We start from the raw sequence: 18,476 nt of genomic DNA, 5'->3' as shown, positions 1-18,476 counted from the left end.
TGTTTCCTCCAGGTGTATCAGCATTTCTTCCTCTGACACACTTCTGGATTACATAACCAGCAGAAAGACTCGGCTTTTCTTAGATTTAAAGGGTCAAAAACAGAAGGCACTGACTTCTGATTACTCTTCTTTGTCAACTGTCACAATTTTAAAAATCCTGTGAGGAGTTTTTAGCTACTTATTAAAAGACTTGAGCTAATTCTGATGCCTCTATCTTAGGCCCATAAGCAAATAAGACTATCAGATGTAAGGTTGATTATTTCTGTACAGTTTTGTGCATGCTAACAGTGCGATAAACAAGGTGAAAAATGAATTCATTGTAGCTGTTTGTTTGCCAGGAGGCTGACGACTGACTAAGCAACATTTCATGGCTAAAACAGAGGAAAAGGTCAGAGGTCTAATTTGGGATTAAACTAAGTATAGGACCCATTTTGAAGAATTTAAAGGAATGGTGGATAGTTTTAGCCTCATTAGCCTTAGCTAAAGCTAACTTGGCTATGCCAGCCAAGTAATTAATACTAGATAAGCCTGTGTAGCTAAGTTAGCTTTAGCAACGTGAGCTTTAGCAAACATAGCTAAAGTTAAAGTAGCTACATTGATAACATACCTACCTTGCATAGCCACTTTTTGAGCCTAACTTTAGTTATGGTACCCATGTTAGCTACATTAGCTATGTAAGCTACATTGGTCAGTTATCTATAGCTGCATTAGCTTCATTTACGTGAGCTTTAGCTAGTGAGCTTTATGTATAGGACCCATTTTGAAGAATTTAAAGGAACTATGGCTAACTTTAGCCTCATTAGCCCTAGCTAAAGCTAACTTGGCTATGCCAGCTAAGTAATTAAGGTTACTAGATAAGCCTGTGTAACTAAGTTAGCTTTAGCAACATGAGCTTTAGCAAACATAGCTAAAGTTAAAGTAGCTACGCTGATAACATACCTACCTTACATGGCCACTTTGTGAGCCTAACTTTAGTTATGGTACCCATGTTAGCTACATTAGCTACATAAGCTACATTGGTCAGTTATCTATAGCTGCATTAGCTCCACTGTCTTGAGCTTTAGCAAATTTAAATGTAACTTAGCCACTTAGATTATGTAGATATGTATCTTGTGTAGTTGCTTTGTTAGCTTAGCTATTTTAGTTATGTAGCTACATCATCTATGTAGCTTACGAAGCTAATGTAAGCTGTTTGCTAGATTAAAATGTTTTCATGGAGGACAAGTTATTTTCCTGTAAGCAGACTGTTTCCTGTTTCCTACTGTTATCAGATTTTTTTTAAGGTTTTTGTATCTTAACCCTTATCTCAACCCCTACTCTAACCCTAAAGTTTAATCAGATTTTATTTTGAAAGTTTTAGCACGAGTCCATCCTTAGATATTTGGTGTCTCAGATGACCGGTCTGTGAGAGTAGCCGTCAAAGATGAATGATCTGCAGCCAGACTCTCTTGGATCTCTTTGCCTGTTACCAGGTTCCAGTATGGTGACCACCATCATTGTGCTTCAGAACTCTGCCTCAGGTAGCAATGTGTGATGTCACTGAGACGCGTCTGTGTTATATATGGAGTCTGTGGTTCAGTATAGTAATAGCCAGTTAGCAGGGACATCCTTTGGCCTGTGTGTGCTTCCTCCTTTTGCAGTTGATGTGATTCTGTTTGGTTCTGTAAGTTAAACCAACATGTATGGTTGGCAAGGTCAGCTGGACTCTTGACAATTTACCGTAATGTCGAGGTGAGAATTTGTTTTACTGGTAAATCTGCATTCCAAGCGTCACAGACAGTCAGGTGCTTTTTGATCAGCCCAAACAAAGAGAGTGAAGATAAACAGCCAAGCTGAGTTTTCTCTGCAGGCCATGCTTAGTCAGAAGGGTGGAGCTCTTCTATGCATGTGTGTGTCCTGAACGAGTGTTTACCTGAGCTAGTTTGGACCTTCAAAGAAGGAAATGGAACCTGTGGCCCCACTTTAGAAAAAACACAGACTTCTTGTTTCTTTTAGATTTGTTGTTTAATTCTTTTGTTTTACAGTTTTACAGCCTTTTCCCTCAAACATCATAGACCTGCTTTCATTCCAGCCAGACCCCTGAGGTCTTCAGATACTTCAGTCTTTAATATTACCATACAAGCTTCTCTCTTTGCGATTCACAGCCCCATGATGTCAAAATGACAAGTGCTCTTGGTGTTTTTACCCACCTTTCACTCATTTTAGTATATCTATTTCTAAAATATTATGCAGTTTTAATATAATGCATTTATTTTTAAGGCTTTCAGCAGTAATGCATTATTTGTCTTGTGTTTCAGGTCCATAATAAGGGCATTATCTAAAAAAATAAAATAAAATCACTGCAACCTCTCCCTGCAGCCATGATGTTTTCACTCTTTTTACTTTTCAATCTGTAACAAGTTCATTTTTCTATGGTTAAGCTTTGATCTGAGGTTCCTTAATTTCTTTCAAAATAAAAGCAGGTTTGTATCCAAACAGGCAGTCAATGACCCTTAGTTCAAGACAGTAAAAAGCAACAACAACAAAAATCAGTTTTATATGCAAAAAGTGGACTCTCAAATGCAAAAAATGAGACTTTGACAATCTGCAACCCCAATTCCAAAAAGTTGGGTCATTGTGTAAAATGTAAACAAAACCGGAATACAATGATTAACAAATCTCATAAACCATTTTTATTCACAATAGAGTATAAACAACAACATATCAGATAAAACTCAGATGTTGAATTTCATGAAAAATATTGGCTCATGTTCAATTTGATGGCAGCAACACATCTCATAAAAGTAGGGACGGGGCAGCAAAGGTTGGAAAAGTAAGTGGTAACAATGAAAAACAGCTGGAGGAGCATCTTACGACTGATTATGTTAATTGTCACGACTGGGTATAAAAGGAGGATTTTTACAAGGCAGAGTCTCCCAGAAGTAAAGATGGGCAGAAGTTCACCAATCTACAAAACTGTCCAAAAACTGTGGAAAATTTTCATTAAAATGTTCTGAAATATAATTTGTGGCACAGTATTAAAAACAGGCATGAATCTGCCTGGAATCACTGTGTGGGCTCAGGAACACTTCCAGAAATAATTGTCTGATAACACAGTTGGTCGTGCCATCCACAAATCAAAATTAGAGCCGTCTCATGCATGTTAACATGACCCATCAATGCTACCATTTTCTCTAGGCCAAAGCTCATTTAAAATGAACAGAGGCTAAATGGAAAACTGTTCTGTAGTCAGATGAATCAAAATTTGACATTATTTTTAGAAAGCACAGATGCTATGTTTGTTATCAGTGCACAGTCAAAAAGCCTGCATCTCTGATGGTATGAGGTTGCTTTAGTGCCTATGGTTCAGGCAGCTTACACATCAGGAAAGGGTCTATCAGCGCTGAAAAGAAGATTGAGGTTTAGGGCTGCATGCTTTTATGTATATAAAGTGCTGCAAAAAATAAAGTTAAGCCCAGTTAAGTTTTTGTTTTGAGAATTTCAGCCAATCTTTAAGTACATAAAACATCTTCCTTAACATGTGCTGGTGGGCTGTAGTAATCGTTAAGGTGGGCTGTATGAGGTAATTTCATTAGTCACCTTTAGTTTTTCATCTGTGCTATTTTTACTGCCTTGCAAGTTGTTTATTCACGCTGCATTTCCTCTCAGATCACTTCTCATCAGGTGCTGATCAAAGTCATAAGAGTTGTAGGTTGGAACAAGAATCTTATCTGATTTGAATGCAAGCCTTGGCAGTTTTAAAATGTCACACTTACAATTTTAAAACATAATTCTGCAAACTAGGAAATGCAAGTATGAGCTTTCTTACAACGTGTTTGTGAATGCACTGTAATTTAGGTGGATTATATTATTTCGTGACCCTTAATCTTTACAGAGACATTGCAGAAATAACGTTCACATTCTCTTCTGGGTATTTTCAGGTATGTGAGAACTTTTAAATGCGTTGTAACTACTGCATCTTAACAACAAAACAATCTGAGAATAAGAGCTGGATGGCTGTGAGACTGTATTTATCTTGTCTGGAGAGGGATTGACTCAACATTTGTAGCTGGTTCTAGCCTGTTTGAGTAACAGTGTGTTCAAAAGGTCAAAAGATATGCTGCTCCTGTGATACTTAAATGTTAGTGTGTTTCTGTAAAGGAAAGGGTTACAGACAGGAGACCTCTGTGTGTCTGTCTCAGGTTGTATAATCACACTCATCTGCGACACTGACGGAGGCTTTTTAGCCAGCAGTCAGATAAGTGAGGCCAGGTCGGGTTAAAGAGAGGAGATGACATTTTTACACAGGGATGCAAAATGTTTGGGGACCTCTGAGCGAGGTCTGGCATCAGAGACTTTTAATTAGACACAGACGTCCAAACGTTTGAACCAAATTAAGTGATTATCATCGTCCTGTGAGTAACAGCTCCTTTACATAAGCAAACATGCCCATACTGCAATGGAGATATTCTACAAGTAAAAGACTTCGCTGTAAAAACTCATCAGTTTTAACAGTATAGAGAAAGCCTGAAAGAGGTAAGATCTCTTTGTAGGTTAAGATCAGACAGCTAAAAGGTTTTAACATCATTGATAACAGATATTGGATCAATCACTTTGTGATCCAGTTTTCATTGCTTTATTACGGAAGAGTATTAGGGCCACTGAAAAAAAAAAAATTGAGAGGAATTTTTTTTTCCACTTGTGAGAAAAAAGTCAGAATTCTGAGATTAAAGTCAGAATTCTGACTTTAATCTCAGAATTCTGAAAAAAAAAATTGAGACTTTTTTTTAATTTGAAGAATAAAGTCAGAATTCTGACTTTTTTTCTCAGAATTCTGACTTTAATCTCAGAATTCTGATTTTTTTCTTGGAATTCTGACTTTTTTTCTCAGAATTCTGACTTTAATCTCAGAATTCTGACTTTAATCTCAGAATTCTGATTTTTTTCTTGGAATTCTGACTTTAATCTCAGAATTCTGACTTTTTTCTCAGAATTCTGACTTTTTTTCTCAGAATTCTGACTTTAATCTCAGAATTCTGATTTTTTTCTTGGAATTCTGACTTTAATCTCAGAATTCTGACTTTTTTCTCAGAATTCTGACTTTTTTCTCAGAATTCTGACTTTTTTTCTCAGAATTCTGACTTTAATCTCAGAATTCTGAAAAAAAAAATTGAGACTTTTTTTAAATTTGAAGAATAAAGTCAGAATTCTGACTTTTTTTCTCAGAATTCTGACTTTAATCTCAGAATTCTGATTTTTTTCTTGGAATTCTGACTTTTTTTCTCAGAATTCTGACTTTAATCTCAGAATTCTGACTTTAATCTCAGAATTCTGATTTTTTTCTTGGAATTCTGACTTTAATCTCAGAATTCTGACTTTTTTCTCAGAATTCTGACTTTTTTCTCAGAATTCTGACTTTTTTTCTCAGAATTCTGACTTTAATCTCAGAATTCTGATTTTTTTCTTGGAATTCTGACTTTTTTTCTCAGAATTCTGACATTAATCTCAGAATTCTGATTTTTTTTCTTGGAATTCTGACTTTTTTCTCAGAATTCTGACTTTAATCTCAGAATTCACAGCTGTCCCCTCATGATGTCACATGGGGAGTAAGCACCTGCCCCCAGGTTTGGTTGGCCCTCCCCGCTTGGAAGAAAGTTCCACCCTCCTCTCCTGATCTTCCTCTCAGCTGCCAGCTGAGATGCTGGATAGCTCAGTGGGTTACCCTGCTAACTTAGAGCTGGGAGGTTAATGGTTTGAATCCCAATCAGGTCCTTAACTTTGCATAAAAATGTCTGTAACATCAGGAGTGCCACATCCATTTCCTGAGAGGGGTGTGGTCAGGGGCGGAGTCAGACAGCTAATTACCATTTACAGACACAGAAACGGCTCGTTCTGAGGGTTGAAACAGAGGGGTTTTTAGGCATGCAAAAATTCAACACTAGAGTGTTTTTTCAGCAACAAACTTCACAGGCATGTTTTGGGGACCTCTGAGAACAATATAAACTTGGTTAAAAGAGTGAAATATGTCCCCTTTAAGAAAAAGGGTTTGGATTTTGAAAACGGTTATATTGTTCAGGTTAAATACTTGATTTACTTTACAATAGACCTTGATTTTCCTGACCTCCACGGGCCCCCAATTTAGTTGGGCCCCAGAAAGATCTCCCCTTTATCCCCTCTTATGAGCACCCTTGCTGTCAGTAAACTTAGAGTTATGTTGTTTTTGCCATTATGTTAGCTAAAGTTATTATCTCTTTGCTAATTTTATAGGTTCTGCTGATATACGCAGATAAAAACAAAAACAAGAAGTCACTTATTGCATTCAGAACTCTGCAGCATTCATTGATCATCTTCGCTGCTGAAGATGTAAGAAGTCTGTTGTTGCGGCATACAGCATGTCATCGACACCTATGGGCTACACCCTCAAATGTTAACCAGAAATGAAGAATAACTTCTGGTATGCACAAATTCTCAGTGTTTATTCTAGTGATGATTTTCGCTTTTGAAGGTTGGAAATATGAGGAAAATATAAGCGAGCTCTGAGGTGGTGTCCCGCTGCTGTTTAGTCACGTGACCTTCTGGGTGTTTCTTAAACCGTCTGTCACATGATCCTGATGTCAGTCTTTTGCAGCAGCGATAAATTGTAACAAGGCGAGCTGAATTGATTTCACAGCTAGCACTGGCAAGGCTTGAGAAAAAGTTTACACTATTAACCAGAACGTTTGTGAGTTTTGTTACTAGGGAGGACGTATTATCGTTGGAAAAATATCAGTGCGTTTGACTTTAATTTTCTCTTTCTGTTTGTTGTGACGCTAACGTTAGCCTAGCTAGCACAACACAGCCTCACCAAGCTAGCTGTTGCCGAGATTTCGCCTAGACGAGCGCTTCAAAACAGCTGGAGAGAAACCCTGAAACATGACGCAGATCAACGGTGTCAAGTCATGGTGTCTGGGAGTCACATTACAGGTGATTTTAGGTGAGTATAGCCCCCATGTAACAGACACTCCTGATGTTTAATCGGCCAACGAAACAATAACGATGCCAAATTCGAAGGTCATCTGTGTTATGGTCATAAGAGTGACCGTCTCATCTGGTGACTTTTAGCCTAATGCGTCTGCAGTTGCAGTCACAACGGATGTTGAAGACGGAGAGAGTCATAACTGAAGTTTATATTTTAATTACGGTATCGAACTACCCATGAGATATGTCTTTAAAGGTAAAATAAACAAAAAGTCTTTCACATGGACACTACGTCTTAACCCGATGTTCTTCGACAGTTACAGGCGCCTTCGACTGAAAGTCGCTAGTTAACACGGTCACTCTTTGAACCGTAACACCTGCCTAAAACTAGTTGGATGCTTTGTTTTTACTAAAAGATTTAAACACGTTATGACTACAGTACACGCACTGATAGTTTTGTCAGGTGTAAATGCAAGTCAGCCTAGCATCGCATGATTTTTGTCTCAACCAAAAAAATGCTAATCATGTTTTGAAGAGTCATATCCAGTCTCAGTTTAACAGATCATCGATCTTGGCTCAAAGGGTCAGTCTGGAAGTCTTGTTGGCAATTTGCCTCATCACCTTCACCTCTTAAGAAATAAACGTAAGGATGTTTTATAGAAGGTTTAATTGAAATAATAAGTCGATGAACCATTGGTTTTTGGGAAAACAAAATCTCTAAGACAGAAACAGCATTATTTATTTAAAAAAAAGAGAAAGTAGGTCATCAGAGTTGCTCCTACTCATGATATAGTGGGTGGAACTAATGGGAATCTGTCCAGACAAGTGAAACATGAAAAAAAAAACATTTTAGTATGCTGTTATTACAGTTAGACTGTATTTCTGCTGTATTTGAGCCACATAAGTTCAGCTAGAGTTAAAAGCTTCATCAGCCAAGTTTTTGTATGTAAACATAACAAGGAATTTGACACGGTATCAAGTTGCACTCCCTGTTATGCACAGTACCAAGGTACGGGCAGTAGACACTCGCTTAAATGTAGGAACAAAACAAAAGTAGGTGTGTAAAATAAATGTTCAATTTCAAATATCTTTATGTAAAAGCATCAGAGCTGTTATGACATTCACAGCACAAGATCAAACCAAAAGTATTCAATGTACAGCATCCATCAAAAGTGCTAAGAGATTAAAGTTTGTGGGCTATAATAAAAACAGCATTATAGATAAGAAATAAAAATAGAAAAATAAATTTCACAAATTCCAAAGAAATGTCCCACTATCGAATGCATTTTCAAAATTTAAGCAACAAAAAAAGCAACAATAATCCTAATTTAACACAGAGATTTTGTTTCTGTTTCAGAATAAAAATACTGCCAAGTTTGTTTACATATCAATTATTGATCTTTGCATTTTGGCGCAAAATGCAAAACAGGAAAGTAGAATAAAGATGTTAAAGGGTGTTTAAAGGCACTATTAAAACAATTCTGAAACTGAAATATGATGAAATAGAATTTGTAAAGTATTGAAAAATAATTATAAAAAACCCCATTAGGTACCATGGAGGAGCTGTACATGTAGGCAAGCAGGTTCATGGTGAAGATCTAGTACTAATAGCTTAAAGTGTAAAATAACGCAGCGTGCCATGTTAACAACAATAATACAATTATTGATGATCTGTTTGTAATATAGTTTCTGCAAAATAAATTGACCCAATTTAACTGAAAAAGCACCTGTTCCTTGTCACTAATTAAAAAAGTCTAGATTTAAAGGCTTACATGCTGCCCCACTTTCTTTGCCCAGCTCTGGATCTGCTTGAGGTGTTTGTGCCTGTTAAAAGGCACGTTTCTCCTCACTGATTTCGCCAAGTGGTTGCTCAAAGGCGGCTAACTATTTAGTGCCTGTAAATACATTTACAAAGAGTAATGGTGCATTCCTTTTGATCTCAGAAAATGAGACTCTTAATTTGGATACATTGCCCTGAATTAGGCCTTAACTTGCAATTCAGACTGGGGGATTTGTAGGTGTTATGGTACCCTGAATTACCAGTTTGTAGTAACTGGAGCACCGTCAACTTGGGTGTAAACTTATTCCCAGGTCTGACTTCCATTTTTGAGGTAAATGGAAAGCACCATAAAGTAGTTGTCTTAAAATTTACTATACTGTTAATTGAATCTATGTGTAAAAATGATGATTGCTTGAACCGAAGCCGCCTTTAGTGATATTTCATAGTTCCCCTTGATTGACATGCTGTGGAAAGTCTCCACATCACATGCTGTTAGCAGCATATCTGATAAAGGCAGGCTTCTGTCACAAAATCCTGTATGCACACTTTCAGTCTTAAACTCAGTGGGTTAAGAAATTCAGATTAAACAGTCTTTCTTGTGCAACACTCTTCTATTGTCAAAGTCTGCTAGTGTGCTAACACGTGATCCTGCACAGTGAAGCTCAGACATCCAAGAGACTTATTAAAAAATCCAACATATTTATGAGTGGAGGAGGTCTTTCATTTTACACCAATCAGGTTTCATGACATTTCAGATTTGGATCATTGTACTTTAAACTTTGCGTCTTGTATAATCACCTGATCTGATAGAAAAGAAATATGTGGTGGTGTAGATTTAACCGTTTATAATCTTTACAGTTTTTCAAAAAAACAATAAAGCAGTTTCAGGTCCTTTAAGGTCTTTGAAACCAACTGAGAAGTTTCTTATTTTAACTATAAAGATGCTTTCAGACCACAAAAACAAATCCCTTTGTTTTCACATACTCAGGCAAAGTTGTTTACACGCACAGTTTAGTTGAGCAACGGATTAGGATATTTAGCTGGAATACTGTCTTAGTAAACATGCACTGAGGGAGAATGGATTTATTGACGAGTGCATGTCTACCTCTGTTAGACTAGGTGCCCTCTTTTATGTAGTTACTGTGGGGCCATCTTAATGTTATTTTGCTAACAAGAAAGCTACCTTCTGCTAACTGGCTGTTTGTGAAATGGTGAAAACATGGACAGACTTTACAGATCGATAAATTTCATACACTTTCCTTTCTCTACTTTTGGTACAAATGTGGTACATGCCATTCCCCCAAATTATGGTAAGATTCAAAGCTGCTATGCCAAGTAGTTATGATGTTTGACTTCTGAGTCAAAGGCTGGTGGCATGTACAAAACACCCTGTCCAGTGTGATCTGTCTTAAGTGGGCCACACGCTACATGATAATCATCCCGATTGTCTGGTTGAATTACACTATTGCATCCCTCCTTTCCGACCAAAAGGCCAGATTGTCAGATAGTTTTTAGGATTATGAAATCAGAAATGTGGTTGTGAGTGGTAAGCACTGATGACAGCCGAGCAGACATGAGGAGGCTTGTGACATGACATGGAGGAATAGCTAAATCGGGAAGCAGGCTGACTAAGGAAGGAAGTAAAAAATACAGCCTTGGCAATGATAGTAAATGGTTGCACTGGTAAATAGAAAGTATCTAGTTGGATGGGAGTCAGAAATGGAGGAGAATTTTGTTGATTTGTGGCAACAAAATGAGTGTTCAACAACCTGAAATGTAAAACATACCACAGACAAATTGACAAGGGAGGGAGCTGGGCTGAAATAGCAATCATAATGGACTTAGCATGTAGCTAACAGCTAACTACACTAGCTTCTTCACTCTAATGTCATGTTTGACCAGGTTGAGACTTTGGTAGTCTGTGAACAGAATCTGTTAGTGTGTGGTGTGCTGAGTTAATCCTCTTGTTCAACACCACAAACTTCATGAAAAAAGCAAAAAGTAGAATCACTGTTTATTTGTTGCCATGTGTGGGGCCTTTAACAATGAAGAAATTGATGAAGATTTAAAAAATCTGTGGCAGACTTAAGATTGCCCCCGTATTCCTGTATTCTTCCACATTCATTTTACCCTTTACCTTTACAAGCCTTTCAGGGCCGGCTGCAGAGAAGCATCCCCACTGCATGATGGTGCAACCACCATGCTTCAAAGTAGGGATGGTGTGTTTGTGGTGATGTGCAGTGTTTAGTTCCCACCAAACATAGCACCTTGTCTGATGGGCAGAAAGCATATTTTGGTATCATCTGACCAAAATACTTTGTTGTTCTTGACCATGTTCTTCTTTTTGTGTGCTGCAGGCATAAGGTGTATAAATGATAAGAAAAACTGAGATCCAAGTGCATTCTCTAGCTGTGTTGTTTTAGTACAATTTCAGTCAGGCTAACATGATAACGTTCATTTTAAATGCACACTATGTAATTGCACCACCAGGGGGCTCTCAATCAAAACAATAACATAAAAAGTGCAGACCCACACTGCCCAGCTCCCCCAGTCCCCACTGTTTAATTCTTGTTTTGAATTGAGGACTCTGTTAAAAAAAAGGGACCTCATAAGACGTATTTACTAGACAGAAAACCAGCGTTTTGTTTTCATGCATGCATTTCTGATAATGAGGGAAATGCACTTAAAAGTGCGCTTTCTCCCTGTTTGCACTGGTAGTGGTCCCAGAATACGCATACGTCTGGTATCCGGTGATATGCGTGTGTTCTGCGGGCGCTTCCTGCACCAACTAGAAAATGCGCTTTCTAGAACTGATCAGGTACCTGGACAATATTCTATCATACTTTAAATCCTGGTATTATTAAGAATTTGATGCCCACTTTGTGTATTTAAATAAAGAAGTCTGGTAATAAATAATGATTTTATTCCTTTAAGTCTCAGATTTGATTCGGATGAAATCTTGTGTTTATGAAGCATCCTGCAATGCTAGGGATCACAGTCTTGTGTCATTTTCTCTTGCAGCTGCCATCCTGCACCAGGGTTTCGCCACTGTAGCCCCTCCGACCACCGCTGCCCCACACAAAGACCCTGGCAGACCTGACAAAGGGAACTACCTGGTTACTGGCAGCAATGGTACTGCCTGTTTACTGGCTTCTATGGGTCTCCAGCTCAACGTCACTTTCAACTCCGTCTCCCAGAATAAGGTGCTTAAACAGACACTGATGTTCATGGAATTAGAGCTAAAGTTCTTGACATTAGGTGTGAAGCGTTAACTGTTGCATCATTGTTTCCAGACTCTGCAGGATGTTGTAAACCTTCAGCCCAATGCTACCAAGAGCTCTGGATCATGTGAGGCAGACAGCGCCTCCCTGCGACTCACAACTGATGCTGATAAGACAAACCTGACTTTTTTCTTTACCCTGGTAAGTCACTCAAATCTCATGACCACATCCACAAAATCCTCTGTGACAAATATCTTCTTGTTTATATGTAATAACCAAAGCAGCCACTAGATGGCAGCCACTGCTTAAAGGTAAAGATGATTTACTTCTCTGTGACCAACTTCACTTGTTCCTGCTTTTCTCCTCTAGAACACCACATCCAATAAGTACCACCTGAGTGAAGTGTCTTTGTCTGCTGCTTGGCCAGACATGAAAGGTGAGTGCACTCAAACTCCCAGCGCTTATTATGGCTGTTTTGTATCAGATTTGAAAGGATTCTGTTGTGTAATCGGGCATTGTTGGTGCAAAACAAAGGGGCGGTAGCTCCACGATGACTTACTACAGTTGTTATTTATGAACCTAAACATGAATGACATCCCTATCAGAAACACGAGGTACATTATCTGCCCTGTAATATTCTTTAACTGAATGTAATTTGGTTAAAATATCAGAATGAAGTGATGCAACTAGGCAGTGATAGTATGCGTATTCTCTATCAGTTTTGGTGCAATGCTAACAACTCTGCTAACATCTATGAAACAGCAAACAGGGAAGCAGACTCAACAAAACAAAGGAAGAAGAGTAGTACACTGTTGGAAGATGACACAGCACTGCCAGAAAAGACACCCTCTGCTTTAAATCACTAAAGCAGAGAAACTACTGACATTAATGAATGTCAAAGGGCATCACCCTGAGGTTCTAATTGTTGCGGCTTAACCAAAGAAAATAAACTTATCCAATTGTAGAAAACAAAAAGCCTCTGGATGTGAAAGCAAAAGAAGATTAGTGCCTTAATAAAGGCAATACATTTTAAGGCTGAGTGTACAATAGTGACACCCCAGCTTCATTAAATGTTCAACGGCCCTTTCTCATCTCATGCAATGTCTCATCCTCTGCACAAATAAGCCAATCCATGGTTCTTCACTGGCATACAGTGCTTTTACAAAGTATTCAGACCCCCTTCACTTTTTCAGTTTTATGTTTCAGCCTGATGCTACAGTACAAAAACATTTTCTCTTATTTATCTACACTCAGTGCCCCATCACGATGAAGTGAAAACAGAATTTTAGATTTTGTTTTTCCATTTTATTTAAATAAAATACTGAAATATCACATTGAGATTAGTATTCAGACCTTTTGCAAAAATACTTGAAACTTTGCTCAGGTTCCTCCTAATTCTCAGTCCTTTCTGAGATGTTTCTGTACCTTGAGTAGAGTCCACTTGTGCTAAATTAAATTGATTAGACATAATTTGGAAAAACACACCTGTAGAAGGCCTTACAGTTGACGATGCAGACCAGAGAAAAACCAAGCCATGAGGTCAAAGGAACTTCCTGCAGAGCTCAGAGACAGGATTGTTGCAATGGACGGATCCCGGGAATGCTTCAAAAAAATTCTGCTGCACTCAGGTTTTCCAAGAGCACAGTGGTCTCCATAATTCTCAAATAGAAGAAGTTTGGTTCAACCAGGACCCTTTCACAAGCTGGTTGCAAAAATTTTCCATAAGATTGCAGAAATTGCACAGAAAATATTAAACTTTAGCAAGTCCGACACTTATAATGAAGGAAAATGCCTGATAATTTACAATGCCACTGTAGCACAGCAGAGCAAATACTTGATCGAATACAGGACAAATTTGTGTACAATTAGTGAGAGCTTGGATAATTTATGCATCAGATTTCTCTTATTAAATTACCTTTGAGTTGAATACTATAAGCCTTGATTATTATATTATACATTAATAAATAATAATGCATGTTAAAAAATAGTGGCTGATAAAAAATTTCAGGCCGGTAGATGTTTGAATCACCAGCCACAGAGGCAGGTAGACAAAAAATATAAATTCTAACCCTGGTAGGCAGCCTTAGACTTTCTTTATGTTTGATTTTTAAACTTTGTGCGAGGGGTGTTTTTAAACTGCATCTTAGTCTTGTCAGACAATCAGAGTAAAAGTCTGAAACAATCAGGATCAGAAACACTTTCACTGGACATACTTTGAGCACATTTAACAGAATGTTTAGTTGTGGCCATTCCAGCTTATTTTCTGTCACTTTTTAAGTTAGAAAAATTTTGTATGGTATTCTTTTTCCAATCATTTTTTGCCTCCTCTCTTTGCTCTCCTCGGCTACAGAACCCTTCTCGACCCACAACAACAGCCTGAACTACCTGCAGGGCACCCTTGGCTACTCCTACATGTGCCGTGAGGAGCAAACTCTAGATGTCACCCAGGAGTTGTCCATCAATACCTTCCAGCTGCAGGTGCAGCCGTTCGGTCTGAACGGGGGCCAGTTTGGAGCAGGTAAATGCTTCTTATCTAGAAGGATAAAATGAATGAATCAGCTGTTTTCGTCTTCCCACACATCCTCTCTGTTGTTTTCTTATCATGTAGCCGAGGAGTGCCAACTGGATGAAGACGACATGTTGATCCCCATCATTGTCGGAGCAGCTTTAGCCGGCCTCGTCCTCATCGTGCTGCTGGCCTACCTCATCGGCAGAAAGAGGAGCCACGCAGGCTACCAGACCATCTGAGGTCACTTTAATGTTTGCAGAGGCCAGAGCACTAAACCCTGCCCCCCTACTCCAGATTAACCCCTGTTCTCTAAGACTTAACACTCCACCCTCTCTCCATCCTCCATCCCCCCTGCCTCTGTATATGCTGTTATTCGCCCTCATCAGTAACACTAGTCACTATCACTCTGTGCAGATCAATCCGCTCTTTCTGAACTGACCTTTAGTTAAAGAAGGAGGACTTTGTCAGAGATTGCAATGACATAAGGAAAACTCCAAGTAAAGATACCTAGTAAAGTAAAGCAGGGTTTGAATGTTGATGAGAGGGTCTGTACGAGTTCTCAGTTATTTTGCTCTATTTATGATTTCTGTGAAAGGATTTTTGAGGGATTATGGGATTTCAGGGAATTGCCTCTGTAGCTTTTCTTATTGTGTTTCTGCTTTTGGGAGACCTTTATAAGTGGTCTCGCTCTGGTTAAGGTTTGTAATATAAAGGGAATATTGTAGCTTGTTCAATTAAATCCCCTTCAGAGAGTTTTATAAACATCAGGTTGCCTCTGAATAGCACCAAGTATACAGGAAAAAACATGTCGAATTAATCCGAACGGAGAAATTCAAGGAGTCTCCTCTGGAAGAAAGCCGACTTAAGGAAGGATTCAGTGTGATGATTTCCTCCTTTTATTTCAACGTTACATAACTAATTTTGTATGGAGACTGAAAATGCGAATAGGTCAACATTTTTGGAAAAAAGCATTCTTGCTTTCTTGCATCGAGTTAGAAAATAGGATCAGTACTGCTCTTATGTTTGCTGAAAATGAGGATACAGCCAGTGGATGCTAAGGTTAGCTTAGCTCAGCACAAAGCATGGAAACAAGTGAGGAAAACTTGCCTACCTTGGTACTGAAATCTAGCAGGAAAACCCAAGTATGCACACAACATGTTGATATTTTACAAGGAGTTTTGCATCCAAGTATATCAATGTGTTGCTCTTACACTTCATAATTTGCACTGATTTAATTAAATGAGGTGTTTGGAAGTGCTTTCTCGGTATTGGTTGGGGGAGTTCTCTATCTATGGATGCTAAGCTAAGCTAAAGCTGTCCTAGTTTTATTTTCATTCTCACCATGAAGGCTAGAGAGTGGTGCACATGGATGTAATTATGCATTGCATAGAGAAGGAAAGAATTTAAAATCAGTGCAAATATACACAATTTAAATCAATTTAACGAAAAATACACATTGCAGTACCCTTCTTGACCAGCAGATTGTGCTATCTGCTGTTAGCCTCTGTTGTTTGACATCAATAGCTTGGGTCGAGAGGTGTGGAGTAAGAAATTATTATGAATTGACCTCAGTCTTTTTTAAAAAGTCCTGATAAAGTCATCTTGTTGACGCTGTATCAGGAAACGGACAGCATTGCAAGTTGAGCACATCTTTACATCCTTGGTGCTCAACTTCTTGTCTAATTTTTGCAGCTTTCTAAAGTGTCAGAATCTACTTTGAGGCAATGGTTACCACTCTTCTGGATTCTGCTGTTACAGTGTGTAAACAAACTGAATAGCTTAATTAATTATGAGAGTGCCGGTACAGTTTTGCTGCTCGAATAGCTCAGGACATCACTGTTAGAGTGTTATAATGTTGAGGTGTTTTCGGTCCACTGGGTGTTATTATTTTTTTTTCTTCTGTTTTTGAATATTTGCCCACTTGGGGTTTGGATTGCTAAAGTGAAAGAAGTTGCACTAAGTCTTGAGTAGCAGCCCCAAGTAAAATGATTAAAGTGGCCAAAACGCTCTGGTCAGTGTTCATCAGTGCCTTCCCAGCTGTGACAGAGATGGGATTAAAGCAAAGCCAATACCACAGAGGTACTCATTTGCTCACTGACACTGTGCGCCGCCGTCATGCTCGGGACATTCTCTCTATGTCTCACAAAGCCTTCATGTACTGTTACTGTTACCACCATGAAAATGCGTCAATTGATGTAGTAGGAAAAAATACAGATGTTTGTTTTTTATGTTCCTCCCTCATCTAAAGATCCATGTAGTGATTTAATAAGGTTTTAATGTGTTTGTTTGAACTGTTTTCTAAAGGAGAGGTCAATAAAAGTGAATGAACGATACTGTCTGACTTTGTTTTGCCTTCATACAGTTCATCAGCAGTCAGACCTGTTCCCATTTGGTTTTGTTTGCTTAGACTATGGAATATAAAAGGACCGTGTAACAGAATAAATGGGACACTAGAAATGTTGAAATGCGTTTCAACATATTAAAGAATGCAGAACAACATTATTTTGTAAAGTACTGTAATAAATGTGCACTTGTTTCATGAGTTAAAAAAATAGTAAAACTGTTTTTAGTTAAGGTTGTGATTAAGATCTTATTCTATGTCTTTGGCGTAAAAGACATTTTAATAGATACCTGAAGAAAGCCAGTAGACCTAAAAATACTGCTTCAGCTAAATAAGTTAATATATCTTGGCACATTGATTGCTTTTTAAGTTTGAAGACTTGTCAAAAGGTGACTATTAGAATAAACTGACGAGGGGAGCTCAAGACATCACTGGCTAAAGGAAAATGCAAAAGAAGAAACAAAAACAGCACAAGAGACAAAAAACCCAAGTTTAAAATAGTTTTAAAAAATCAAAACAAAAGCAGAGGAAAATTCAGTTTTGATGTAAGGACAGTGAAATAATGTTAAAATGAATGAAAAATATGGACAGTTTAATTAATTTGATGATGAAGTTAAAGTACTCTTTTTTTAACAGCAGAGGGCGCTGTCTAATCTTATGTTATCAAAATAAAATAATTGTTTGAAAAATTGCACTAAAGTTGCCTATGCTTCACCTCAGATACACATTTTCCCCAGTTTATGTAAATTATCAGTCTGATGTAAATCTGTCTACATCGTTGCATATTTTATATCTATATTCATGTCTATTCAGCGTTCTTGCAATCTTCACACACATTGCAATGGCAATAGGCCAAGTAAAACAGGAAATATGATCATTTTAATTGGATATAAAAATTAACGTTACACATAGGGCACAGTGGACCATGCTGTACAGGACTCACACTGGTGTTTTTTTCATAATTTCAGCATGTTGTAATTTCTTTTTAAAATGACAATATCTTGAATAAAAATCCGTTTTTGTGGGGTGTTGTGATTTTTGGAGGCCTTATATCTAGTACAGTAAATTAAACTTAAAAAATATATAGTTTTCAGTTTATAAAGTTGAGGTAGTGCTGAAAAAGGTTATATTAAACATGAGCATGGTATACATTGTATGAGTAGTTTATTTTGTCAAAAGAAAATTAACAAAATAGCCAGTGGACCTCTAAGGGTTAAAATACCCAACACAAGCTAGAACATATTTAAAGCTTCATTTTCTTTTTTTTTTTTCCTCGATTTTTTTCTATCTTCATATTTAATGCTCATCGACAGCAAAGCTAACTGGAGTCAAACTCCTTGTTGGCGTGAGCATACTTGCCCAATAAAGCTGATTCTGGTATTATGATACCTTTTGTAATGTGAGTGCATTGTTCTATATCGCAGTAATGGAGTGTTTATGTTCTTGTTTTCCTGGCTGTAAAATTAGTTAGGTTTAAATAGGAGCTCTTTATTTAGAATTTTACCCTAAGACTAGGAAATATACTGTATGCTGGTTGTTTTGTCAGACTAATCGATTGGTTTGGATAATTGGTATTCCATTAGCAACAATACACGAGTTTAATCACTTACACTTTCCACCACATATATCACTCTGCCTCAGCCTACAGTCCTGCAGTACTTTTAATCTAGGCAAGGCTGTCCATAAAGG

General features: G+C 37.9%; 1 protein-coding gene across 2 annotated transcripts; it reads left to right on the top strand.

Moving 5' to 3' along the window:
• The first annotated feature begins 6,590 nt into the window (after positions 1 to 6,590).
• Positions 6,591 to 16,779, top strand: lamp1b (lysosomal associated membrane protein 1b). 2 transcript variants are annotated; one of them, XM_041807423.1, is made up of 7 exons: positions 6,591 to 6,700; positions 6,799 to 6,952; positions 11,738 to 11,919; positions 12,010 to 12,138; positions 12,307 to 12,373; positions 14,288 to 14,455; positions 14,546 to 16,779. In XM_041807423.1, exons 2-7 carry the CDS (start codon positions 6,892 to 6,894, stop codon positions 14,683 to 14,685), a joined length of 747 nt encoding a protein of 248 aa, XP_041663357.1. In that variant the 5' UTR covers positions 6,591 to 6,700; positions 6,799 to 6,891; the 3' UTR covers positions 14,686 to 16,779. The 2 variants fall into 2 exon arrangements, with proteins under 2 accessions (XP_041663357.1, XP_041663356.1); XM_041807422.1 differs by having other exon boundaries at positions 6,591 to 6,952.
• The last annotated feature ends 1,697 nt before the right edge of the window (positions 16,780 to 18,476 follow it).

Source organism: Cheilinus undulatus, linkage group 15, assembly GCF_018320785.1.
Source record: "Cheilinus undulatus linkage group 15, ASM1832078v1, whole genome shotgun sequence".
In the NCBI taxonomy this organism is placed as follows: Eukaryota; Metazoa; Chordata; class Actinopteri; order Labriformes; family Labridae; genus Cheilinus; species Cheilinus undulatus.
Note: the sequence above shows the minus strand (reverse complement) of the source record. Positions and strands in the feature narration are given on the sequence as shown.